This window comes from Ascidia mentula, chromosome 1 (genome assembly GCF_947561715.1).
Source record: "Ascidia mentula chromosome 1, kaAscMent1.1, whole genome shotgun sequence".
Taxonomy (NCBI): Eukaryota; Metazoa; Chordata; class Ascidiacea; order Phlebobranchia; family Ascidiidae; genus Ascidia; species Ascidia mentula.
The window spans coordinates 18,952,945-18,980,032 of record NC_138566.1 but is presented as its reverse complement, the minus strand read 5'-3'; the positions used below and the strand labels follow the sequence as shown (position 1 = coordinate 18,980,032).

Sequence of the window (27,088 nt, the reverse complement as noted above, 5' to 3'; positions counted from 1 at the left end):
CAGTTTTTTTCAGAATCCCGCGGAGATCAGATGCCCGCAATGGTCGCAGGTCGTCCACATATATGCCCTTGCTATTGGGGTTGTTTACTTATGTGGTTACTGTATTTCACATCTAATAACAGAAACAGAAACCAAAAATCTTTAGTTGAAAAAAGATATGGAATATTAACACGAAACAAAAAGGTTGTTGGAGACTTATTGGTCGAAAGTTTTGGATTTTGTTGATAACGACGAGAAGTTTGTCATATGCGTAGGTATGAAGACTAAATAAGTTAAATACAAATAATTGAATAACAACTGCCTAAATTGAAAAATAACTTTACGATTTTGGTTGTGATAAACGATAAAGCATACATTACTGGTGTAAAAATATGTAATGTCATTGTTAATTTCTCTTATATGATAAAACTTCAACGAGTATTAACTGGATTGCAGGCACAATATTGGCTATAATGCTTCCCTTTCTGGTAGTGAGTTTCTTTTTCATGATATTGGATCTCACAGGCAAACCGAGTTGTCTTCTCAAGTACAAGATTCAAAAAAGAAAGAAACAAGTAAATTTGTGTGAAAAAAACGGGAACTTTTTGATATTGTTTCAGCTGCAAAAGTATCCTCATAACAGCAATGTATTTTCTTCAACGTACGCATGGTCACAAATACAGTTACATATAGTCGCACCTCACGCATGCGATATTTCTTAACGCAATGATCGTCTTATCCATGAATCCAGCATTCATGGTCGTTACTGTGAGTAACAGCATGTTTTCCGATGTGTTAGATTGACAAGAAAAGCTACTTTCGCTGTGCGTTGCTCGCAACCTGCAACGAACTCATCACATGCTTCATCTTCTGCCTTTGTTATCCTTTGCTAAAGGCAAGGGGCGTCTCAGCTCTTAACCCACTTCCCGATATTTGGGTTCTGATCATCCAGTTTTATGTGATGAGTTACGCCGACGAAGCGACATTTTACTACGGTCACAGGTATTTGTGTAGAAACGCAATTGCATCAACAGACCACATTTTTATTTTTTAAATATTCGGTACAATGAGCGCAAAAAGTCTTCCAGACAGGATAAACTTTGGTTTTAAATTTCTAGATTTCTTCATTTGCCTCCATTCTACAAACTCTTTCACAAACAGCATCACAAATGGACTACACCAATCTGTGTGAACTCAGGTTACGCCCACCCGTTCGACAATTGTGTAAGTAAAATTTTTGAAAGTTACTTTTCTTTCGAAGCGTGTGAATAAATGAACTCACTTTCACACGAGTCAATTTGTTCACCAAATCACCAAATATTACCCACATATTCAGCCGCAGCTGCTTCGTTGCCGACGTTATTTTTCTGCAACGCAGTAAGTTGTGCGTTTTCACAACAGGCCACAATATACCCCGTGAAACCACCGAGCTCCTGTAGTTTGGTTGGTAGAGCGTTGGGCCTGGTCAGCCCAGTTCGTGAGTTTAAACATCACCCGCAGTTTTTCAGATCTCGCTCCGACTTAATCCAAATTGGCTGCAATACATATATTTTACCTTTAGTTCCGTTATAATTCAAACACAGATATATGGAATTCTTGTGTCTTGTAGATCGAGGAGTTTGTCCCGCTTTTCGTGGGAACATTTCTTCTTGGCAACCACATCATACTTACATGGTATTACGTTGCTAAAGGCCAAATCAGCACATTGATACATCACTCAGGCTACCACTTACCTTTCCTTAGCTCCCCACAGTTTCACGATTTTCACCACTATAAGTAAGTTTGAATCGAAACTATGCTGAAATAAAAAGTAAATCTAGATTGCACTAAAACTGTATCTTGAAGTGAAAGTCCTAACAATACATAAAGCAACTTTTTTAACGAATTTTATGACGTAGAGTGACTTTAGTTTTTGGTAATGCTGCGGCATCACATTTTATTCATATTTTGGCAACTTTGATGTTAACCTGTTCACAACCTGAAATGTTTTTTTCTGTGTTGATTCCAGTTTCAACGAGTGCTTTGGCACAAACGGATTTCTGGACGGTTTTCATCAAACCGACAAGAGGTTTAGGAAGTCTGAACATAGCAAACGTGACGTCACCTTCTACAGTTTTACGCCGATTGATGTTCTGTTACCTGACGACGAAAAGAAGCAATAGTTTACACAGCGACCTGGACGAGGCGTATAAATGCAACAAGTTACATACAACACTTTTTAACTTTACAATTTGCGGGTGCGACTGTTTTCTGTCTAATTTGTAAAAAAAATAATTTATTTTGAAAAAGGAGGCTTGTAGCAGAGCTGATAAAAGTAGCAAATAACTTTAAAAGTAAGCAATGTCACCAATTCATCTGAAGTGTTGCCTTTGTTCAGCTTCGGATTGAACATTTTTGTTGTCGAAAAAACGCTTTATCGAATAAAATTTTTGACTTCACGCTTGACTTGAATCGTGGTAAATATTTACGAGTAGCACATAAAGCTTGCTTTGTCCGTCTATTGAAGTAAATTCCGTTCGGTATGGGTCCCATTTGTTGTTTTATAATGTAGGCCTATGCTCATAGAAGGCACAAACTTTCATCGTGAAATATTTTCCAGTCATTACTTCATTTTGTCATGTAAAATTGGAATTGAAAAGTTAGCAAAAATTTATCGCACATTTCATTGTAATTAGGTAATTGCTATTGGCTTTTTGTACAGCAATTGATGCGGACCTTTCGTTGGGATGCTAGTATTTCCAGCATTTTTGTCTTGCACAATGATGCAAGCATTTGTAACTCTTTCTCAAGTTTTTTTAATAACAAACCTATTGCAATGATAAATTGCAAACGGTCCCCAATAGTGTAAAGCATACGACCTGCTTTGTTTGCGTGCAGGTGACCGATTTATCATACATCTGAAACTACACAAACTTTAAACCACCAGGTATACTATTATGCGCAAACGATGTATAAGAATGACATTTATACAAACGTAGCAATTATCTTGCCTTCTCCTGCAATGCTTGCAACACATCAGTGTCTTTTGCTAACCTGGTCACAAAACTATTGCAAGAGGTTGAAGTTTTTTTTAAACCCTTAGTGCCGAAAAATTGAATTGTGTTTTGCTCGGTAGGGATTGGTATTATTGTTCTCATCTGTTCCATATCACAATGTTATTTAATAAAGACTATTCAGAGTAACTGTGCAGTCTTTTGCGAAGATATTTTATAAAGAAGACGCTTTTTATTATAACACGACATGCTTTTTCGCCAGGTAACACAGTATTAGAAACTCGTTTTGCAGTGACACGCAAACATAACAAAGCACGTGTGACAACAACGTCCTTACATGTCAGAGGAAATGTTGAAAATATGCTTCAGGACATTTAGCCTACGGTTGTATTTTGTTCAAATTCAAAGTCACAATAATAGATGTTGTAAAGGAAATTATTAACATGTGCGCTACATACCATTTACAATTGTAGTTTTTCAGACGTTTTCCACATCGTTACATCTTGTTTGCCAGTAATTTGCCGATTTCTATGAATGCACATTTTTCTCTATACTAATGTGTGTTGCAATCTCATACGGTCTGTGACGTAATAATAAGAGACCAAGTTTCAAGTGACAACGCAACGTGGTTTTGTCCTTCTTGTGTCCGACAAATGTGCAGCACAGTGCTACGTCATTTTTATTCTGCAAAAGGTTTTTTGTGTTGCGAGCGAGCATTTTCTGGTGAGTCTATTTGTACATATGTGTGAAACGACTGAAGTACCAAATGAATGTGTAAATTGTAACTTTGGCAAAGTTAACTGCGATGACTTAGAAGTCAGTTCGCTGAACAGTATATAGCTGCCCTTATTTATGTGATTAGGTTTACACACGGTGTTGACGCTGTCTTTGTACTCACAGTGTCTCTCTTGCATCTGTACACACGTGAAGCGTGGTGTATTCAATCTTCTGTCGCCCAAAGTTATCGGTAAGCAGTGTGTGTGTTACGTCATAGTGGCGCATTACAGTTTATGTTGCTTGTTTCATTTAGGTGTGCGACAGTAACTGCTTGGACCGTCTTTTGGCCCAGAGTTTTCCCGGTTCCCAAATATTTGGTGAGCCTTATGCTGTACTTTACTACGTGTGAAGTGTATTTGTTTGACACATTGCCTTCTGTGTAGAAACCGTGTTCTAAGGGTCCACGTGTCCTACGTGTCTTTTCGTTTCCTCCCGACGTCTGTATCGTCTACACTTCGAATACATTCTATCTTGCGTACGAGTGCGTACTGCACATTCGATAACAAGAATAACATCAACTGAGTGAGCGAGTTTGAGGCCCATTAAAGATACTTGTTTTAACTGCGGGAATTCCGCCTCGTGTGACGTTCCGCGCCGAGAACCGGGGCGCGTTTAACGGATGTTACGCACATCATTTGATGGATATTGTTTAGGCCGACGAGTGTTTCCCGACCGGTGTTACGTTTACCACTAGTGGTACGCGACCGAATTCCAGGAGATACGCGAGCACCTTTCTGCAATTTTCTCAGCTCTTACTCGGTGGAACGTGCGTTCAGCGCATTTACTACTCTTTTGGATGGAAAGAGAAACCTCTTCTTGATATCGTCAATAGAGGACACTTACGATTGTTTTTTGCCCAACATGAAACCTGATGTTGAGAAATTGGTGTCATTGCACCAACCTCACCCATCGCATAATTGACAAGCAACAAATAAATTCGTTAAGTTTTTTTTTTCTGTTCTGCTCGGCGTTGTTAACTATTTACTGAGTGACGCCCACCGCCACACCCACATGTGTTTGATTCTTGAACAAATTGCATGAATATGCTTCCATATATGATGCTTTGACAGCAAATTATGCATGAGAGATGTGACTGTGACATGACCAAATCATCATCATGGAACTTTTGGATATGTTTTGGATATACCCTTCCGAAAACCATTGGCGATTGTTATGCTGAGGAAAGAATTACTCAATTGTCTATTGTTAGGAAGCAAAACCAGTGTTATGGAACCAGAATAAAAACCTGTAACTAAAATAAATGAAGGTTTTCTACTTTTTTTGTAAATTGGAGTTTTTTTTGGCTTCGGCGAAAAAAAAAAAATTCTTTCTTTATTTATTATAATTTTTATTATTATTTTTTTTATACTGCACCCTCATAATGTTTATTTTATGTTATGTACATTTCTTCCTGCTATTTTGTTGTTTTGTACGCAAAAAATACAGCAATCCTACCAGTCTAAATTTGCATGCGCACATCTCGCCATTGTGACGTCATAGAGAGAAACCGAACACAACGTTCGAAAGGTTAGACCCTCCTCTACAATTCTTCTGTAGATCATTTTCAGCTACAACCAACACATAATTAGCAATGTTTACAAATGTGCAGTCACTCCTTTCACACCTTTTGTTAGTTTTTGCAAGAAATTGCCTCTAATTAATTGGCTAATTAGAGAAAAATTTCAAATGGGAAGTTAATTTTTTTTTATTTTTTATAAAAACTACTGTGTTCAAGCTATCTAGTGGTAAAAACCTTTTGTCCCTAGGCCCACTATAGCGCGAGATATGCGCATTTGAAAAATGTGCTGTAATTACAGGTGTTGGTCCCATACAGGGGACCGTGGCGGTTAACGGGTTTTAAGTCGTACACTAAGTCCGTGACTTTACTGGGTCATTAATTCTGGCAATCGGCTTTGGGAAAATGTGAAAGTCACTAGATAATCGTTCTTGGGTTTCCTGGTCTTAGGGCTTATATCCAGATTGGAAATGTTAATGTTTTCTTTGAGCCACAGTTCAAGTAAAAGCGGTTACGCTTGACTGTTCCCGTCAACAGTGCTGTGAATGTTTCTGTTTTGCTGAGAAATACAACCGAAATGATTGGCACAAATGTAAGTTGATGCCGTCAGACCCTGTGTCACAATAGTCATCACTGGGCCTGACGGTACTAATGGTTTAGCTTTTGCTTAGCCATAGTGTCATATTATTGGCTCCACTTGCTTTTGTGTAAATTGATTTGTTAGTTGATTTGTACTTAAACATCTGTGACAAAAGTGCAATACCTTTATGTTGTTCGCAAATTCTCTTTTCGCTCTATAGGTAAATTAGCTTGGATATTTCAGTAGATCATTTTAATCCTTATATTCCTTATGAATGCCGTACAAAATGACTTGCAGCGTTGGAAGGGACTTATCGTATATCAAAAACCTCCATAACCACCACCAGCATCAACAATATTGGAAAGCCGCATTTTTTTTAATTTTTATTGAGACTGACAGAAACCCTTGATTTGCACTCATCCGTAAGTTGGTAAAATATCAACAAACAGGTGCAGTTCAAACGCAACACACATAATATACAGTATAATATACACTTTTTACAGTTTGGTAATATGTCGATAAATGGTGCTTCTGATGTAGTCTGTTGTTTAAATGATCTTATAACTATATGAGAATGTCCTTTTGGTATGTGTAAACATTGAGTTCCTTGTGATTGTCGGATATTATGACGAATCAAATAGATGATTGGTCATAATATTTTTGGTTTTTAGGGAGTTTTAAAAAACCTAGCCAGCACCAACACCACCACCACCACCACGAGGATGATTAGATTGTTCTTCAACATATTTGAGATTTCTGACGTGTCTAACGAATTCTGGTCCCATTTGAACACTTCGTTTGTGGATTTTTTCTTGTCTGCAAGAGAATTTTTTTGTAGGTAATGAAAACCCGCTGTTTAAAAACATCTTCAATTGGATCTGCAAAATCAAACTAAGTTACAAACAAAAGAGAACAAATAGGTTGTACTCGACCTCATCTTAAAGTTGGTCTTTTCTTCAGCGTTTGATCCGTTAACAGAAAAATGTATCACCAGTAGCAGGAATACGAATAAAAACAGTTTGGTTTCCATATTCAAGAAAAACACAAAACTTGTCGCTACCACAAAATACCTAAACGACAGAAAAAATTTGGAAATACGTTTCATAAGAAACGATATTTGTTCTATAGCTTAACCCTTTAACCCATTAAGCGCCACGTTCAATATAACAATTTAAGGTTTTTGATTGCTTAAGTTCAGGTAGCTATAACTTTTTATCTACAAACGCTAGACTAAAAATTAAAACACAAAAATCATATGAAAATTAATACTCTACACAATCATCGCTTTTCCAGTTCAATAACTCCATGTTTTCGAGTAGTTATACCTAAAAATACAACCATCCCTACTAAAACAGCTTCTAAGCCATAGTACCCTGTATAAAAATGTCCATAACTCCCGAAATTGTGCGAATTTTGAAATAATTCGACTTTTTTTTGAATCAGTGTGAACACCAAGACGCAATGAAGCGAAAAAACTGGATCGCTGCATTTGATATTTTTGAGCGACGGTGCTGTCTAGTAAACTGAAATTTTAGGTAGTTTTTTTGGTATAACCTACTTATGCTGTTAGTAATTGATTGTAAAAGGGCGTGTAAGCTTTGTTACACAGCTCAGGCGTTTGCTAACTGATAGCAGATGAATTTGACAACACCTCTAAAAAAATTATTTTCTTTGTTTTTTTTTGTTTTTAACTGGTAAGTGTATGTCAGCAAGTTGATGAAAAAGAAGTCATAACATCAATATATAGTGATAATTGAATAGACAAGCCAACTACCAGTGTATATAAACCTTTTCCACAACATAAAAGAGACAATGTATAAAAAAGACAAGGAAAGAATCAGCTGTATACATTTGAAACTACCCTAGTTACTGGGTGACGCCCACCGCCACACCCACATGTGTTTGATTCTTGAACAAATTGCATGAATATGCTTCCATATATGATGCTTTGACAGCAAATTATGCATCAGAGATGTGACTGTGACATGACCAAATCATCATCATGGAACTTTTTGTGGATATACCCTTCCGAGAACAATTGGCGATTGTTATGCAAAGAAAAGAATGTGAATAATTGAATAAACAAGCCAACTACCAGTGTATAAGCCTTAGTCACAACGTTACATAGACACTCTGGAAAAAAGACAAGGAAAAAATCAGTTGTATGAAATTGAAGCGACCCTATTTACTGAGTGACGCCCACAGCCATACCCACATGTGTTTGATTCTTGAACAAATTGCATGAATATGCTTCCATATATGATGCTGTGACATGACCAAATCATCATCATGGAACGTTTTGTGGATATACCCTTCCGAGAACAATTGGCGATTGTTATGCAAAGAAAAGAATGTGAATAATTGAATAAACAAGCCAACTACCAGTGTATAAGCCTTAGTCACAACATTACATAGACACTCTAGAAAAAAGACAAGGAAAAAATCAGTTGTATGAAATTGAAGCGACCCTATTTACTGAGTGACGCCCACCGCCATACCCATATGTGTTTGATTCTTGAACAAATTGCATGAATATGCTTCCATATATGATGCTTTGACAGCAAATTATGCATGAAAGATGTGACTGTGACATGACCAAATCATCATCATGGAACTTTTGGATATGTTTTTGATATACCCTTCCGAAAACCATTGGCGATTGTTATGCTGAGGAAAGAATTACTCAATTGTCTATTGTTAGGAAGCAAAACCAGTGTTATGGAACCAGAATAAAAACCTGTAACTAAAATAAATGAAGGTTTTCTACTTTTTTTGTAAATTGGAATTTTTTTTGGCTTCCTCATAATGTTTATTTTATGTTATGTACATTTCTTCCTGCTATTTTGTTGTTTTGTACGCAAAAAATACAGCAATCCCACCAGTCTAAATTTGCATGCGCACATCTCGCCATTGTGACGTCATAGAGAGAAACCGAACACAACGTTCGAAAGGTTAGACCCTCCTCTACAATTCTTCTGTAGATCATTTTCAGCTACAACCAACACATAATTAGCAATGTTTACAAATGTGCAGTCACTCCTTTCACACCTTTTGTTAGTTTTTGCAAGAAATTGCCTCTAATTAATTGGCTAATTAGAGAAAAATTTCAAATGGGAAGTTAATTTTTTTTTATTTTTTATAAAAACTACTGTGTTCAAGCTATCTAGTGGTAAAAACCTTTTGTCCCTAGGCCCACTATAGCGCGAGATATGCGCATTTGAAAAATGTGCTGTAATTACAGGTGTTGGTCCCATACAGGGGACCGTGGCGGTTAACGGGTTTTAAGTCGTACACTAAGTCCGTGACTTTACTGGGTCATTAATTCTGGCAATCGGCTTTGGGAAAATGTGAAAGTCACTAGATAATCGTTCTTGGGTTTCCTGGTCTTAGGGCTTATATCCAGATTGGAAATGTTAATGTTTTCTTTGAGCCACAGTTCAAGTAAAAGCGGTTACGCTTGACTGTTCCCGTCAACAGTGCTGTGAATGTTTCTGTTTTGCTGAGAAATACAACCGAAATGATTGGCACAAATGTAAGTTGATGCCGTCAGACCCTGTGTCACAATAGTCATCACTGGGCCTGACGGTACTAATGGTTTAGCTTTTGCTTAGCCATAGTGTCATATTATTGGCTCCACTTGCTTTTGTGTAAATTGATTTGTTAGTTGATTTGTACTTAAACATCTGTGACAAAAGTGCAATACCTTTATGTTGTTCGCAAATTCTCTTTTCGCTCTATAGGTAAATTAGCTTGGATATTTCAGTAGATCATTTTAATCCTTATATTCCTTATGAATGCCGTACAAAATGACTTGCAGCGTTGGAAGGGACTTATCGTATATCAAAAACCTCCATAACCACCACCAGCATCAACAATATTGGAAAGCCGCATTTTTTTTTATTTTTATTGAGACTGACAGAAACCCTTGATTTGCACTCATCCGTAAGTTGGTAAAATATCAACAAACAGGTGCAGTTCAAACGCAACACACATAATATACAGTATAATATACACTTTTTACAGTTTGGTAATATGTCGATAAATGGTGCTTCTGATGTAGTCTGTTGTTTAAATGATCTTATAACTATATGAGAATGTCCTTTTGGTATGTGTAAACATTGAGTTCCTTGTGATTGTCGGATATTATGACGAATCAAATAGATGATTGGTCATAATATTTTTGGTTTTTAGGGAGTTTTAAAAAACCTAGCCAGCACCAACACCACCACCACCACCACGAGGATGATTAGATTGTTCTTCAACATATTTGAGATTTCTGACGTGTCTAACGAATTCTGGTCCCATTTGAACACTTCGTTTGTGGATTTTTTCTTGTCTGCAAGAGAATTTTTTTGTAGGTAATGAAAACCCGCTGTTTAAAAACATCTTCAATTGGATCTGGAAAATCAAACTAAGTTACAAACAAAAGAGAACAAATAGGTTGTACTCGACCTCATCTTAAAGTTGGTCTTTTCTTCAGCGTTTGATCCGTTAACAGAAAAATGTATCACCAGTAGCAGGAATACGAATAAAAACAGTTTGGTTTCCATATTCAAGAAAAACACAAAACTTGTCGATACCACAAAATACCTAAACGACAGAAAAAATTTGGAAATACGTTTCATAAGAAACGATATTTGTTCTATAGCTTAACCCTTTAACCCATTAAGCGCCACGTTCAATATAACAATTTAAGGTTTTTGATTGCTTAAGTTCAGGTAGCTATAACTTTTTATCTACAAACGCTAGACTAAAAATTAAAACACAAAAATCATATGAAAATTAATACTCTACACAATCATCGCTTTTCCAGTTCAATAACTCCATGTTTTCGAGTAGTTATACCTAAAAATACAACCATCCCTACTAAAACAGCTTCTAAGCCATAGTACCCTGTATAAAAATGTCCATAACTCCCGAAATTGTGCGAATTTTGAAATAATTCGACTTTTTTTTGAATCAGTGTGAACACCAAGACGCAATGAAGCGAAAAAACTGGATCGCTGCATTTGATATTTTTGAGCGACGGTGCTGTCTAGTAAACTGAAATTTTAGGTAGTTTTTTTGGTATAACCTACTTATGCTGTTAGTAATTGATTGTAAAAGGGCTTGTAAGCTTTGTTACACAGCTCAGGCGTTTGCTAACTGATAGCAGATGAATTTGACAACACCTCTAAAAAAATTATTTTCTTTGTTTTTTTTTGTTTTTAACTGGTAAGTGTATGTCAGCAAGTTGATGAAAAAGAAGTCATAACATCAATATATAGTGATAATTGAATAGACAAGCCAACTACCAGTGTATATAAACCTTTTCCACAACATAAAAGAGACAATGTATAAAAAAGACAAGGAAAGAATCAGCTGTATACATTTGAAACTACCCTAGTTACTGGGTGACGCCCACCGCCACACCCACATGTGTTTGATTCTTGAACAAATTGCATGAATATGCTTCCATATATGATGCTTTGACAGCAAATTATGCATCAGAGATGTGACTGTGACCCAGTCTGCAGAATATGGCAGTTCCCGACGAGATCTCGGGCGTGCAAGACTAAATCTTTTCGCGTGCCCGCGTGCACGGCCCCTAAACCCGCGTGCAACGAAAACGATAAAACGTCTTTCTGTTAATTGTTTTCTGTTTAGACATTCGCGTGCTGAAAAATTTTCGCGTGCAGTGCGAAAAATTTGGCGTGCAAACAAAAAAAGTTGAAGACAAACTTGCGCGTGCAGCTGCCATACTCTGCAGACTGGACTGTGACATGACCAAATCATCATCATGGAACTTTTTGTGGATATACCCTTCCGAGAACAATTGGCGATTGTTATGCAAAGAAAAGAATGTGAATAATTGAATAAACAAGCCAACTACCAGTGTATAAGCCTTAGTCACAACGTTACATAGACACTCTGGAAAAAAGACAAGGAAAAAATCAGTTGTATGAAATTGAAGCGACCCTATTTACTGAGTGACGCCCACAGCCATACCCACATGTGTTTGATTCTTGAACAAATTGCATGAATATGCTTCCATATATGATGCTGTGACATGACCAAATCATCATCATGGAACTTTTTGTGGATATACCCTTCCGAGAACAATTGGCGATTGTTATGCAAAGAAAAGAATGTGAATAATTGAATAAACAAGCCAACTACCAGTGTATAAGCCTTAGTCACAACATTACATAGACACTCTAGAAAAAAGACAAGGAAAAAATCAGTTGTATGAAATTGAAGCGACCCTATTTACTGAGTGACGCCCACCGCCATACCCATATGTGTTTGATTCTTGAACAAATTGCATGAATATGCTTCCATATATGATGCTTTGACAGCAAATTATGCATGAAAGATGTGACTGTGACATGACCAAATCATCATCATGGAACTTTTGGATATGTTTTTGATATACCCTTCCGAAAACCATTGGCGATTGTTATGCTGAGGAAAGAATTACTCAATTGTCTATTGTTAGGAAGCAAAACCAGTGTTATGGAACCAGAATAAAAACCTGTAACTAAAATAAATGAAGGTTTTCTACTTTTTTTGTAAATTGGAATTTTTTTTGGCTTCCTCATAATGCTTATTTTATGTTATGTACATTTCTTCCTGCTATTTTGTTGTTTTGTACGCAAAAAATACAGCAATCCCACCAGTCTAAATTTGCATGCGCACATCTCGCCATTGTGACGTCATAGAGAGAAACCGAACACAACGTTCGAAAGGTTAGACCCTCCTCTACAATTCTTCTGTAGATCATTTTCAGCTACAACCAACACATAATTAGCAATGTTTACAAATGTGCAGTCACTCCTTTCACACCTTTTGTTAGTTTTTGCAAGAAATTGCCTCTAATTAATTGGCTAATTAGAGAAAAATTTCAAATGGGAAGTTAATTTTTTTTTATTTTTTATAAAAACTACTGTGTTCAAGCTATCTAGTGGTAAAAACCTTTTGTCCCTAGGCCCACTATAGCGCGAGATATGCGCATTTGAAAAATGTGCTGTAATTACAGGTGTTGGTCCCATACAGGGGACCGTGGCGGTTAACGGGTTTTAAGTCGTACACTAAGTCCGTGACTTTACTGGGTCATTAATTCTGGCAATCGGCTTTGGGAAAATGTGAAAGTCACTAGATAATCGTTCTTGGGTTTCCTGGTCTTAGGGCTTATATCCAGATTGGAAATGTTAATGTTTTCTTTGAGCCACAGTTCAAGTAAAAGCGGTTACGCTTGACTGTTCCCGTCAACAGTGCTGTGAATGTTTCTGTTTTGCTGAGAAATACAACCGAAATGATTGGCACAAATGTAAGTTGATGCCGTCAGACCCTGTGTCACAATAGTCATCACTGGGCCTGACGGTACTAATGGTTTAGCTTTTGCTTAGCCATAGTGTCATATTATTGGCTCCACTTGCTTTTGTGTAAATTGATTTGTTAGTTGATTTGTACTTAAACATCTGTGACAAAAGTGCAATACCTTTATGTTGTTCGCAAATTCTCTTTTCGCTCTATAGGTAAATTAGCTTGGATATTTCAGTAGATCATTTTAATCCTTATATTCCTTATTAATGCCGTACAAAATGACTTGCAGCGTTGGAAGGGACTTATCGTATATCAAAAACCTCCATAACCACCACCAGCATCAACAATATTGGAAAGCCGCATTTTTTTATATTTTTATTGAGACTGACAGAAACCCTTGATTTGCACTCATCCGTAAGTTGGTAAAATATCAACAAACAGGTGCAGTTCAAACGCAACACACATAATATACAGTATAATATACACTTTTTACAGTTTGGTAATATGTCGATAAATGGTGCTTCTGATGTAGTCTGTTGTTTAAATGATCTTATAACTATATGAGAATGTCCTTTTGGTATGTGTAAACATTGAGTTCCTTGTGATTGTCGGATATTATGACGAATCAAATAGATGATTGGTCATAATATTTTTGGTTTTTAGGGAGTTTTAAAAAACCTAGCCAGCACCAACACCACCACCACCACCACGAGGATGATTAGATTGTTCTTCAACACTTCGTTTTTGAAAATATTTGAGATTTCTGACGTGTCTAACGAATTCTAGTTCCATTTGAACACTTCGTTTGTGGATTTTTTCTTGTCTGCAAGAGAATTTTTTTGTAGGTAATGAAAACCCGCTGTTTAAAAACATCTTCAATTGGATCTGGAAAATCAAACTAAGTTACAAACAAAAGAGAACAAATAGGTTGTACTCGACCTCATCTTAAAGTTGGTCTTTTCTTCAGCGTTTGATCCGTTAACAGAAAAATGTATCACCAGTAGCAGGAATACGAATAAAAACAGTTTGGTTTCCATATTCAAGAAAAACACAAAACTTGTCGCTACCACAAAATACCTAAACGACAGAAAAAATTTGGAAATACGTTTCATAAGAAACGATATTTGTTCTATAGCTTAACCCTTTAACCCATTAAGCGCCACGTTCAATATAACAATTTAAGGTTTTTGATTGCTTAAGTTCAGGTAGCTATAACTTTTTATCTACAAACGCGAGACTAAAAATTAAAACACAAAAATCATATGAAAATTAATACTCTACACAATCATCGCTTTTCCAGTTCAATAACTCCATGTTTTCGAGTAGTTATACCTAAAAATACAACCATCCCTACTAAAACAGCTTCTAAGCCATAGTACCCTGTATAAAAATGTCCATAACTCCCGAAATTGTGCGAATTTTGAAATAATTCGACTTTTTTTTGAATCAGTGTGACCACCAAGACGCAATGAAGCGAAAAAACTGGATCGCTGCATTTGATATTTTTGAGCGACGGTGCTGTCTAGTAAACTGAAATTTTAGGTAGTTTTTTTGGTATAACCTACTTATGCTGTTAGTAATTGATTGTAAAAGGGCTTGTAAGCTTTGTTACACAGCTCAGGCGTTTGCTTACTGATAGCAGATGAATTTGACAACACCTCTAAAAAAATTATTTTCTTTGTTTTTTTTTTGTTTTGTTTTTAACTGGTAAGTGTATGTCAGCAAGTTGATGAAAAAGAAGTCATAACATCAATATATAGTGATAATTGAATAGACAAGTCTTCTACCAGTGCATATAAACCTTTTCCACAACATAAAAGAGACAATGTATAAAAAAGACAAGGAAAGAATCAGCTGTATACATTTGAAACTACCCTAGTTACTGGGTGACGCCCACCGCCACACCCACATGTGTTTGATTCTTGAACAAATTGCATGAATATGCTTCCATATATGATGCTGTGACATGACCAAATCATCATCATGGAACTTTTTGTGGATATACCCTTCCGAGAACAATTGGCGATTGTTATGCAAAGAAAAGAATGTGAATAATTGAATAAACAAGCCAACTACCAGTGTATAAGCCTTAGTCACAACATTACATAGACACTCTAGAAAAAAGACAAGGAAAAAATCAGTTGTATGAAATTGAAGCGACCCTATTTACTGAGTGACGCCCACCGCCATGCCCATATGTGTTTGATTCTTGAACAAATTGCATGAATATGCTTCCATATATGATGCTTTGACAGCAAATTATGCATGAAAGATGTGACTGTGACATGACCAAATCATCATCATGGAACTTTTGGACATACCCTTCCGAAAACCATTGGCGATTGTTATGCTGAGGAAAGAATTACTCAATTGTCTATTGTTAGGAAGCAAAACCAGTGTTATGGAACCAGAATAAAAACCTGTAACTAAAATAAATGAAGGTTTTCTACTTTTTTTGTAAATTGGAATTTTTTTTGGCTTCGGCGAAAAAAAAAAAAATTCTTTCTTTATTTATTATAATTTTTATTATTATTTTTTTTATACTGCACCCTCATAATGTTTATTTTATGTTATGTACATTTCTTCCTGCTATTTTGTTGTTTTGTACGCAAAAAATACAGCAATCCCACCAGTCTAAATTTGCATGCGCACATCTCGCCATTGTGACGTCATAGAGAGAAACCGAACACAACGTTCGAAAGGTTAGACCCTCCTCTACAATTCTTCTGTAGATCATTTTCAGCTACAACCAACACATAATTAGCAATGTTTACAAATGTGCAGTCACTCCTTTCACACCTTTTGTTAGTTTTTGCAAGAAATTGCCTCTAATTAATTGGCTAATTAGAGAAAAATTTCAAATGGGAAGTTAATTTTTTTTTATAAAAACTACTGTGCTGTTCAAGCTATCTAGTGGTAAAAACCTTTTGTCCCTAGGCCCACTATAGCGCGAGATATGCGCATTTGAAAAATGTGCTGTAATTACAGGTGTTGGTCCCATACAGGGGACCGTGGCGGTTAACGGGTTTTAAGTCGTACACTAAGTCCGTGACTTTACTGGGTCATTAATTCTGGCAATCGGCTTTGGGAAAATGTGAAAGTCACTAGATAATCGTTCTTGGGTTTCCTGGTCTTAGGGCTTATATCCAGATTGGAAATGTTAATGTTTTCTTTGAGCCACAGTTCAAGTAAAAGCGGTTACGCTTGACTGTTCCCGTCAACAGTGCTGTGAATGTTTCTGTTTTGCTGAGAAATACAACCGAAATGATTGGCACAAATGTAAGTTGATGCCGTCAGACCCTGTGTCACAATAGTCATCACTGGGCCTGACGGTACTAATGGTTTTAGCTTTTGCTTAGCCATAGTGTCATATTATTGGCTCCACTTGCTTTTGTGTAAATTGATTTGTTAGTTGATTTGTACTTAAACATCTGTGACAAAAGTGCAATACCTTTATGTTGTTCGCAAATTCTCTTTTCGCTCTATAGGTAAATTAGCTTGGATATTTCAGTAGATCATTTTAATCCTTATATTCCTTATGAATGCCGTACAAAATGACTTGCAGCGTTGGAAGGGACTTATCGTATATCAAAAACCTCCATAACCACCACCAGCATCAACAATATTGAAAAGCCGCATTTTTTTTTATTTTTATTGAGACTGACAGAAACCCTTGATTTGCACTCATCCGTAAGTTGGTAAAATATCAACAAACAGGTGCAGTTCAAACGCAACACACATAATATACAGTATAATATACACTTTTTACAGTTTGGTAATATGTCGATAAATGGTGCTTCTGATGTAGTCTGTTGTTTAAATGATCTTATAACTATATGAGAATGTCCTTTTGGTATGTGTAAACATTGAGTTCCTTGTGATTGTCGGATATTATGACGAATCAAATAGATGATTGGTCATAATATTTTTGGTTTTTAGGGAGTTTTAAAAAACCTAGCCAGCACCAACACCACCACCACCACCACGAGGATGATTAGATTGTTCTTCAACACTTCGTTTTTGAAAATATTTGAGATTTCTGACGTGTCTAACGAATTCTAGTTCCATTTGAACACTTCGTTTGTGGATTTTTTCTTGTCTGCAAGAGAATTTTTTTGTAGGTAATGAAAACCCGCTGTTTAAAAACATCTTCAATTGGATCTGGAAAATCAAACTAAGTTACAAACAAAAGAGAACAAATAGGTTGTACTCGACCTCATCTTAAAGTTGGTCTTTTCTTCAGCGTTTGATCCGTTAACAGAAAAATGTATCACCAGTAGCAGGAATACGAATAAAAACAGTTTGGTTTCCATATTCAAGAAAAACACAAAACTTGTCGCTACCACAAAATACCTAAACGACAGAAAAAATTTGGAAATACGTTTCATAAGAAACGATATTTGTTCTATAGCTTAACCCTTTAACCCATTAAGCGCCACGTTCAATATAACAATTTAAGGTTTTTGATTGCTTAAGTTCAGGTAGCTATAACTTTTTATCTACAAACGCGAGACTAAAAATTAAAACACAAAAATCATATGAAAATTAATACTCTACACAATCATCGCTTTTCCAGTTCAATAACTCCATGTTTTCGAGTAGTTATACCTAAAAATACAACCATCCCTACTAAAACAGCTTCTAAGCCATAGTACCCTGTATAAAAATGTCCATAACTCCCGAAATTGTGCGAATTTTGAAATAATTCGACTTTTTTTTGAATCAGTGTGACCACCAAGACGCAATGAAGCGAAAAAACTGGATCGCTGCATTTGATATTTTTGAGCGACGGTGCTGTCTAGTAAACTGAAATTTTAGGTAGTTTTTTTGGTATAACCTACTTATGCTGTTAGTAATTGATTGTAAAAGGGCTTGTAAGCTTTGTTACACAGCTCAGGCGTTTGCTTACTGATAGCAGATGAATTTGACAACACCTCTAAAAAAATTATTTTCTTTGTTTTTTTTTTGTTTTGTTTTTAACTGGTAAGTGTATGTCAGCAAGTTGATGAAAAAGAAGTCATAACATCAATATATAGTGATAATTGAATAGACAAGTCTTCTACCAGTGCATATAAACCTTTTCCACAACATAAAAGAGACAATGTATAAAAAAGACAAGGAAAGAATCAGCTGTATACATTTGAAACTACCCTAGTTACTGGGTGACGCCCACCGCCACACCCACATGTGTTTGATTCTTGAACAAATTGCATGAATATGCTTCCATATATGATGCTGTGACATGACCAAATCATCATCATGGAACTTTTTGTGGATATACCCTTCCGAGAACAATTGGCGATTGTTATGCAAAGAAAAGAATGTGAATAATTGAATAAACAAGCCAACTACCAGTGTATAAGCCTTAGTCACAACATTACATAGACACTCTAGAAAAAAGACAAGGAAAAAATCAGTTGTATGAAATTGAAGCGACCCTATTTACTGAGTGACGCCCACCGCCATGCCCATATGTGTTTGATTCTTGAACAAATTGCATGAATATGCTTCCATATATGATGCTTTGACAGCAAATTATGCATGAAAGATGTGACTGTGACATGACCAAATCATCATCATGGAACTTTTGGACATACCCTTCCGAAAACCATTGGCGATTGTTATGCTGAGGAAAGAATTACTCAATTGTCTATTGTTAGGAAGCAAAACCAGTGTTATGGAACCAGAATAAAAACCTGTAACTAAAATAAATGAAGGTTTTCTACTTTTTTTGTAAATTGGAATTTTTTTTGGCTTCGGCGAAAAAAAAAAAAATTCTTTCTTTATTTATTATAATTTTTATTATTATTTTTTTTATACTGCACCCTCATAATGTTTATTTTATGTTATGTACATTTCTTCCTGCTATTTTGTTGTTTTGTACGCAAAAAATACAGCAATCCCACCAGTCTAAATTTGCATGCGCACATCTCGCCATTGTGACGTCATAGAGAGAAACCGAACACAACGTTCGAAAGGTTAGACCCTCCTCTACAATTCTTCTGTAGATCATTTTCAGCTACAACCAACACATAATTAGCAATGTTTACAAATGTGCAGTCACTCCTTTCACACCTTTTGTTAGTTTTTGCAAGAAATTGCCTCTAATTAATTGGCTAATTAGAGAAAAATTTCAAATGGGAAGTTAATTTTTTTTTATAAAAACTACTGTGCTGTTCAAGCTATCTAGTGGTAAAAACCTTTTGTCCCTAGGCCCACTATAGCGCGAGATATGCGCATTTGAAAAATGTGCTGTAATTACAGGTGTTGGTCCCATACAGGGGACCGTGGCGGTTAACGGGTTTTAAGTCGTACACTAAGTCCGTGACTTTACTGGGTCATTAATTCTGGCAATCGGCTTTGGGAAAATGTGAAAGTCACTAGATAATCGTTCTTGGGTTTCCTGGTCTTAGGGCTTATATCCAGATTGGAAATGTTAATGTTTTCTTTGAGCCACAGTTCAAGTAAAAGCGGTTACGCTTGACTGTTCCCGTCAACAGTGCTGTGAATGTTTCTGTTTTGCTGAGAAATACAACCGAAATGATTGGCACAAATGTAAGTTGATGCCGTCAGACCCTGTGTCACAATAGTCATCACTGGGCCTGACGGTACTAATGGTTTTAGCTTTTGCTTAGCCATAGTGTCATATTATTGGCTCCACTTGCTTTTGTGTAAATTGATTTGTTAGTTGATTTGTACTTAAACATCTGTGACAAAAGTGCAATACCTTTATGTTGTTCGCAAATTCTCTTTTCGCTCTATAGGTAAATTAGCTTGGATATTTCAGTAGATCATTTTAATCCTTATATTCCTTATGAATGCCGTACAAAATGACTTGCAGCGTTGGAAGGGACTTATCGTATATCAAAAACCTCCATAACCACCACCAGCATCAACAATATTGAAAAGCCGCATTTTTTTTTATTTTTATTGAGACTGACAGAAACCCTTGATTTGCACTCATCCGTAAGTTGGTAAAATATCAACAAACAGGTGCAGTTCAAACGCAACACACATAATATACAGTATAATATACACTTTTTACAGTTTGGTAATATGTCGATAAATGGTGCTTCTGATGTAGTCTGTTGTTTAAATGATCTTATAACTATATGAGAATGTCCTTTTGGTATGTGTAAACATTGAGTTCCTTGTGATTGTCGGATATTATGACGAATCAAATAGATGATTGGTCATAATATTTTTGGTTTTTAGGGAGTTTTAAAAAACCTAGCCAGCACCAACACCACCACCACCACCACGAGGATGATTAGATTGTTCTTCAACACTTCGTTTTTGAAAATATTTGAGATTTCTGACGTGTCTAACGAATTCTGGTCCCATTTGAACACTTCGTTTGTGGATTTTTTCTTGTCTGCAAGAGAATTTTTTTGTAGGTAATGAAAACCCGCTGTTTAAAAACATCTTCAATTGGATCTGGAAAATCAAACTAAGTTACAAACAAAAGAGAACAAATAGGTTGTACTCGACCTCATCTTAAAGTTGGTCTTTTCTTCAGCGTTTGATCCGTTAACAGAAAAATGTATCACCAGTAGCAGGAATACGAATAAAAACAGTTTGGTTTCCATATTCAAGAAAAACACAAAACTTGTCGCTACCACAAAATACCTAAACGACAGAAAAAATTTGGAAATACGTTTCAAAAGAAACGATATTTGTTCTATAGCTTAACCCTTTAACCCATTAAGCGCCACGTTCAATATAACAATTTAAGGTTTTTGATTGCTTAAGTTCAGGTAGCTATAACTTTTTATCTACAAACGCGAGACTAAAAATTAAAACACAAAAATCATATGAAAATTAATACTCTACACAATCATCGCTTTTCCAGTTCAATAACTCCATGTTTTCGAGTAGTTATACCTAAAAATACAACCATCCCTACTAAAACAGCTTCTAAGCCATAGTACCCTGTATAAAAATGTCCATAACTCCCGAAATTGTGCGAATTTTGAAATAATTCGACTTTTTTTTGAATCAGTGTGAACACCAAGACGCAATGAAGCGAAAAAACTGGATCGCTGCATTTGATATTTTTGAGCGACGGTGCTGTCTAGTAAACTGAAATTTTAGGTAGTTTTTTTGGTATAACCTACTTATGCTGTTAGTAATTGATTGTAAAAGGGCTTGTAAGCTTTGTTACACAGCTCAGGCGTTTGCTTACTGATAGCAGATGAATTTGACAACACCTCTAAAAAAATTATTTTCTTTGTTTTTTTTTGTTTTTTTTTTAACTGGTAAGTGTATGTCAGCAAGTTGATGAAAAAGAAGTCATAACATCAATATATAGTGATAATTGAATAGACAAGTCTTCTACCAGTGCATATAAACCTTTTCCACAACATAAAAGAGACAATGTATAAAAAAGACAAGGAAAGAATCAGCTGTATACATTTGAAACTACCCTAGTTACTGGGTGACGCCCACCGCCACACCCACATGTGTTTGATTCTTGAACAAATTGCATGAATATGCTTCCATATATGATGCTTTGACAGCAAATTATGCATCAGAGATGTGACTGTGACATGACCAAATCATCATCATGGAACTTTTTGTGGATATACCCTTCCGAGAACAATTGGCGATTGTTATGCAAAGAAAAGAATGTGAATAATTGAATAAACAAGCCAACTACCAGTGTATAAGCCTTAGTCACAACGTTACATAGACACTCTGGAAAAAAGACAAGGAAAAAATCAGTTGTATGAAATTGAAGCGACCCTATTTACTGAGTGACGCCCACAGCCATACCCACATGTGTTTGATTCTTGAACAAATTGCATGAATATGCTTCCATATATGATGCTGTGACATGACCAAATCATCATCATGGAACTTTTTGTGGATATACCCTTCCGAGAACAATTGGCGATTGTTATGCAAAGAAAAGAATGTGAATAATTGAATAAACAAGCCAACTACCAGTGTATAAGCCTTAGTCACAACATTACATAGACACTCTAGAAAAAAGACAAGGAAAAAATCAGTTGTATGAAATTGAAGCGACCCTATTTACTGAGTGACGCCCACCGCCATACCCATATGTGTTTGATTCTTGAACAAATTGCATGAATATGCTTTCATATATGATGCTTTGACAGCAAATTATGCATGAAAGATGTGACTGTGACATGACCAAATCATCATCATGGAACTTTTGGATATGTTTTGGATATACCCTTCCGAAAACCATTGGCGATTGTTATGCTGAGGAAAGAATTACTCAATTGTCTATTGTTAGGAAGCAAAACCAGTGTTATGGAACCAGAATAAAAACCTGTAACTAAAATAAATGAAGGTTTTCTACTTTTTTTGTAAATTGGAATTTTTTTTTGGTTTGGCGAAAAAAAAAAAAATTCTTTCTTTATTTATTATAATTTTTATTATTATTTTTTTTATACTGCACCCTCATAATGTTTATTTTATGTTATGTACATTTCTTCCTGCTATTTTGTTGTTTTGTACGCAAAAAATACAGCAATCCCACCAGTCTAAATTTGCATGCGCACATCTCGCCATTGTGACGTCATAGAGAGAAACCGAACACAACGTTCGAAAGGTTAGACCCTCCTCTACAATTCTTCTGTAGATCATTTTCAGCTACAACCAACACATAATTAGCAATGTTTACAAATGTGCAGTCACTCCTTTCACACCTTTTGTTAGTTTTTGCAAGAAATTGCCTCTAATTAATTGGCTAATTAGAGAAAAATTTCAAATGGGAAGTTAATTTTTTTTTATTTTTTATAAAAACTACTGTGTTCAAGCTATCTAGTGGTAAAAACCTTTTGTCCCTAGGCCCACTATAGCGCGAGATATGCGCATTTGAAAAATGTGCTGTAATTACAGGTGTTGGTCCCATACAGGGGACCGTGGCGGTTAACGGGTTTTAAGTCGTACACTAAGTCCGTGACTTTACTGGGTCATTAATTCTGGCAATCGGCTTTGGGAAAATGTGAAAGTCACTAGATAATCGTTCTTGGGTTTCCTGGTCTTAGGGCTTATATCCAGATTGGAAATGTTAATGTTTTCTTTGAGCCACAGTTCAAGTAAAAGCGGTTACGCTTGACTGTTCCCGTCAACAGTGCTGTGAATGTTTCTGTTTTGCTGAGAAATACAACCGAAATGATTGGCACAAATGTAAGTTGATGCCGTCAGACCCTGTGTCACAATAGTCATCACTGGGCCTGACGGTACTAATGGTTTTAGCTTTTGCTTAGCCATAGTGTCATATTATTGGCTCCACTTGCTTTTGTGTAAATTGATTTGTTAGTTGATTTGTACTTAAACATCTGTGACAAAAGTGCAATACCTTTATGTTGTTCGCAAATTCTCTTTTCGCTCTATAGGTAAATTAGCTTGGATATTTCAGTAGATCATTTTAATCCTTATATTCCTTATGAATGCCGTACAAAATGACTTGCAGCGTTGGAAGGGACTTATCGTATATCAAAAACCTCCATAACCACCACCAGCATCAACAATATTGGAAAGCCGCATTTATTTTTATTTTTATTGAGACTGACAGAAACCCTTGATTTGCACTCATCCGTAAGTTGGTAAAATATCAACAAACAGGTGCAGTTCAAACGCAACACACATAATATACAGTATAATATACACTTTTTACAGTTTGGTAATATGTCGATAAATGGTGCTTCTGATGTAGTCTGTTGTTTAAATGATCTTATAACTATATGAGAATGTCCTTTTGGTATGTGTAAACATTGAGTTCCTTGTGATTGTCGGATATTATGACGAATCAAATAGATGATTGGTCATAATATTTTTGGTTTTTAGGGAGTTTTGAAAAACCTAGCCAGCACCAACACCACCACCACCACCACGAGGATGATTAGATTGTTCTTCAACACTTCGTTTTTGAAAATATTTGAGATTTCTGACGTGTCTAACGAATTCTGGTCCCATTTGAACACTTCGTTTGTGGATTTTTTCTTGTCTGCAAGAGAATTTTTTTGTAGGTAATGAAAACCCGCTGTTTAAAAACATCTTCAATTGGATCTGGAAAATCAAACTAAGTTACAAACAAAAGAGAACAAATAGGTTGTACTCGACCTCATCTTAAAGTTGGTCTTTTCTTCAGCGTTTGATCCGTTAACAGAAAAATGTATCACCAGTAGCAGGAATACGAATAAAAACAGTTTGGTTTCCATATTCAAGAAAAACACAAAACTTGTCGCTACCACAAAATACCTAAACGACAGAAAAAATTTGGAAATACGTTTCAAAAGAAACGATATTTGTTCTATAGCTTAACCCTTTAACCCATTAAGCGCCACGTTCAATATAACAATTTAAGGTTTTTGATTGCTTAAGTTCAGGTAGCTATAACTTTTTATCTACAAACGCGAGACTAAAAATTAAAACACAAAAATCATATGAAAATTAATACTCTACACAATCATCGCTTTTCCAGTTCAATAACTCCATGTTTTCGAGTAGTTATACCTAAAAATACAACCATCCCTACTAAAACAGCTTCTAAGCCATAGTACCCTGTATAAAAATGTCCATAACTCCCGAAATTGTGCGAATTTTGAAATAATTCGACTTTTTTTTGAATCAGTGTGAACACCAAGACGCAATGAAGCGAAAAAACTGGATCGCTGCATTTGATCATAGTATACTCTTATGGTAGTGCAACGGCTCCTCTTTTCTTTGTTTGTTTTATTGTCTGTGGGAAACTCCGTCACGCATGATTTCCAGGAGATCAAATGCGACTTTTTGCATACGAAGAGATAGGAAACTCGCAAACAATTTTGAATAACTCAAAATGTGGGTAGAGTTTTGAAACGAATTTTCAGTATGTTAAAATAAGTATTATACTGATTCAAATGGGCAAAAAAATAATAAATAAATCATTTCCTTTTTTGAAATAACGCATCGTTTTTCTGAAGAACTTTTTGAAGGCCGTGTGCAAATGGAATTAAAAAGCGTAAGTATGCCCCTTTACATTTGTTTTTGTTGTTAAGTGTGTTTCAACATGCCTGTGCTGACGTAATCTGACTGTGACGTAATCATGACGTAGTTTTCTTAGTACTATTATGGCTAAAACCGCTTTGTTTGTTGTAAAAAGACATTTTAAGGCAAAATAACGTAGTCTGCCATAAGTAGACTATATTTTGAAGTTATTCTGGGTCTTCAGATATTTATAAATGTGCTGCTAATCTATTTTTGCATGTATCTTACATCTTGATGTAATATTTTAATAGGGTTTGATCATTTGTATGTGTGAATATGTATCAAAAACTAAGTGACCAAACGAAATTAGTAGATTGTGGTATTATGTCACAAGTTCGCATGTTGCAGTTTAAAGTAAAACTCTACTTAATCTGTCTTCCTTGACTAAATTTGTATGTCCAAATTATCACATCCTATTTTGCCAGAACAAGACAGAAGTAAAAAAAATTCAGACAATCTGCAGGATTCTCAGATAAGGAAACAAGATTTTTGTACCAATCTCCAGAAATTTATATCATTTGAATTCTGTCTCTGATGAAAACATTTAATGTGTTCATATATTAAAATTATTGTAAGTTGTATGGTGTATGATAATAAATTATAAATCAAAATGTATGACTAACTCCTGTCTAGTAAAACCACTCACCACACAAAAAGTAAACAGGATACTTTGTTTATGTACAATTGCAAAGGAAATACTCATTTCATGCTAGCATCAGAATATATTTCAACAACATGAAACCCAAAGCTTCTTTGAAAAAGACATTTTTGAATCTAAGTTAACAGGCACATTTTGTATTGCTTATTTTTTATTTAGTTTTGTTTCTCCACACTGTGAATTTTGTAAACAACAACCTAAAAGAATTCATAAATATGTTTATGTATGGCAAATACACACAAGATTACATCTACACAACATACTGACTCACATAGAAAAAACTGTAGGTGATTATGAAACATATCATATTACAAAAATTTGTATGTGTATTCTTCAAGTTTTTCAAAATATTTTTGTCTGTGACAGGCTACTTAACTTCACCAGTTTCACAAACATATTTTCAGAGCAAGCAGCCCCAAAGCATTTCGACCTTTGGTCATCTGATGATCTATATTGTTTGCATAATTGCTTGTAGTTAGGAATTGAATCTTGCATGAAAATCACAATAGCTAAAAAAAACGCATTTTTACACGATAGGATACCTTATAACCATATTTCTGCCTGTAAAATGACGTCATGATTACGTCACTAGATTTATTACGTCAACACAGGTACGTTGATACATACTTAAACCAAATATTACGTAAGGTGGTATACTTGCACTTTAAAACTTCCATTCACACATGATGTCCAAAAAACTAATCAACAAAACATCACCGTACCTCGGAAAGAAGGGTAGGAAATATTTAATATTTTCAATTATTGGAATCAATATAGAACTAACTTTAACATACTAAAAATTTAGCTCGAAATTCTACCCACGTTTTAAGTAATTCCAATTTATATGCGAGTTTCCTATCTCTTCGTATGCAAAAAGTCGCATTTGATCTCCTGGAAGTCATGCGTGACGGAGACAATGGTTGCACTACCATAAGAGTATACTATGATTTGATATTTTTGAGCGACGGTGCTGTCTAGTAAACTTAAATTTTGGGTAGTTTTTTTGGTATAACCTACTTATGCTGTTAGTAATTGATTGTAAAAGGGCTTGTAAGCTTTGTTACACAGCTCAGGCGTTTGCTTACTGATAGCAGATGAATTTGACAACACCTCCAAAAAAATTATTTTCTTTGTTTTTTTTTGTTTTGTTTTTAACTGGTAAGTGTATGTCAGCAAGTTGATGAAAAAGAAGTCATAACATCAATATATAGTGATAATTGAATAGACAAGTCTTCTACCAGTGCATATAAACCTTTTCCACAACATAAAAGAGA

At 35.6% G+C, this 27,088-nt stretch overlaps 1 protein-coding gene across 1 annotated transcript; it reads left to right on the top strand.

Annotated features, from left to right (window-relative positions):
• Positions 1-452: 452 nt before the first annotated feature.
• LOC145888953 (fatty acid hydroxylase domain-containing protein 2-like) lies at positions 453-2,141 on the top strand. Its single transcript, XM_082979825.1, has 5 exons — positions 453-554; positions 779-981; positions 1,098-1,203; positions 1,589-1,755; positions 1,988-2,141. Exons 1-5 carry the CDS (start codon positions 453-455, stop codon positions 2,139-2,141), a joined length of 732 nt encoding a protein of 243 aa, XP_082835951.1.
• The last annotated feature ends 24,947 nt before the right edge of the window (positions 2,142-27,088 follow it).

Excerpts from the sequence above, each read along its gene's own strand:
- LOC145888953 (XM_082979825.1), top strand. The coding sequence starts at position 453 with ATGCTTCCCTTTCTGGTAGTGAGTTTCTTTTTCATGATATTGGATCTC. Across the intron at positions 555-778 it reads TTCAAAAAAGAAAGAAACAA|ATTGACAAGAAAAGCTACTT; the intron begins GTAAATTTGTGT and ends CCGATGTGTTAG. Across the intron at positions 982-1,097 it reads ACATTTTACTACGGTCACAG|ATTTCTTCATTTGCCTCCAT; the intron begins GTATTTGTGTAG and ends TTAAATTTCTAG.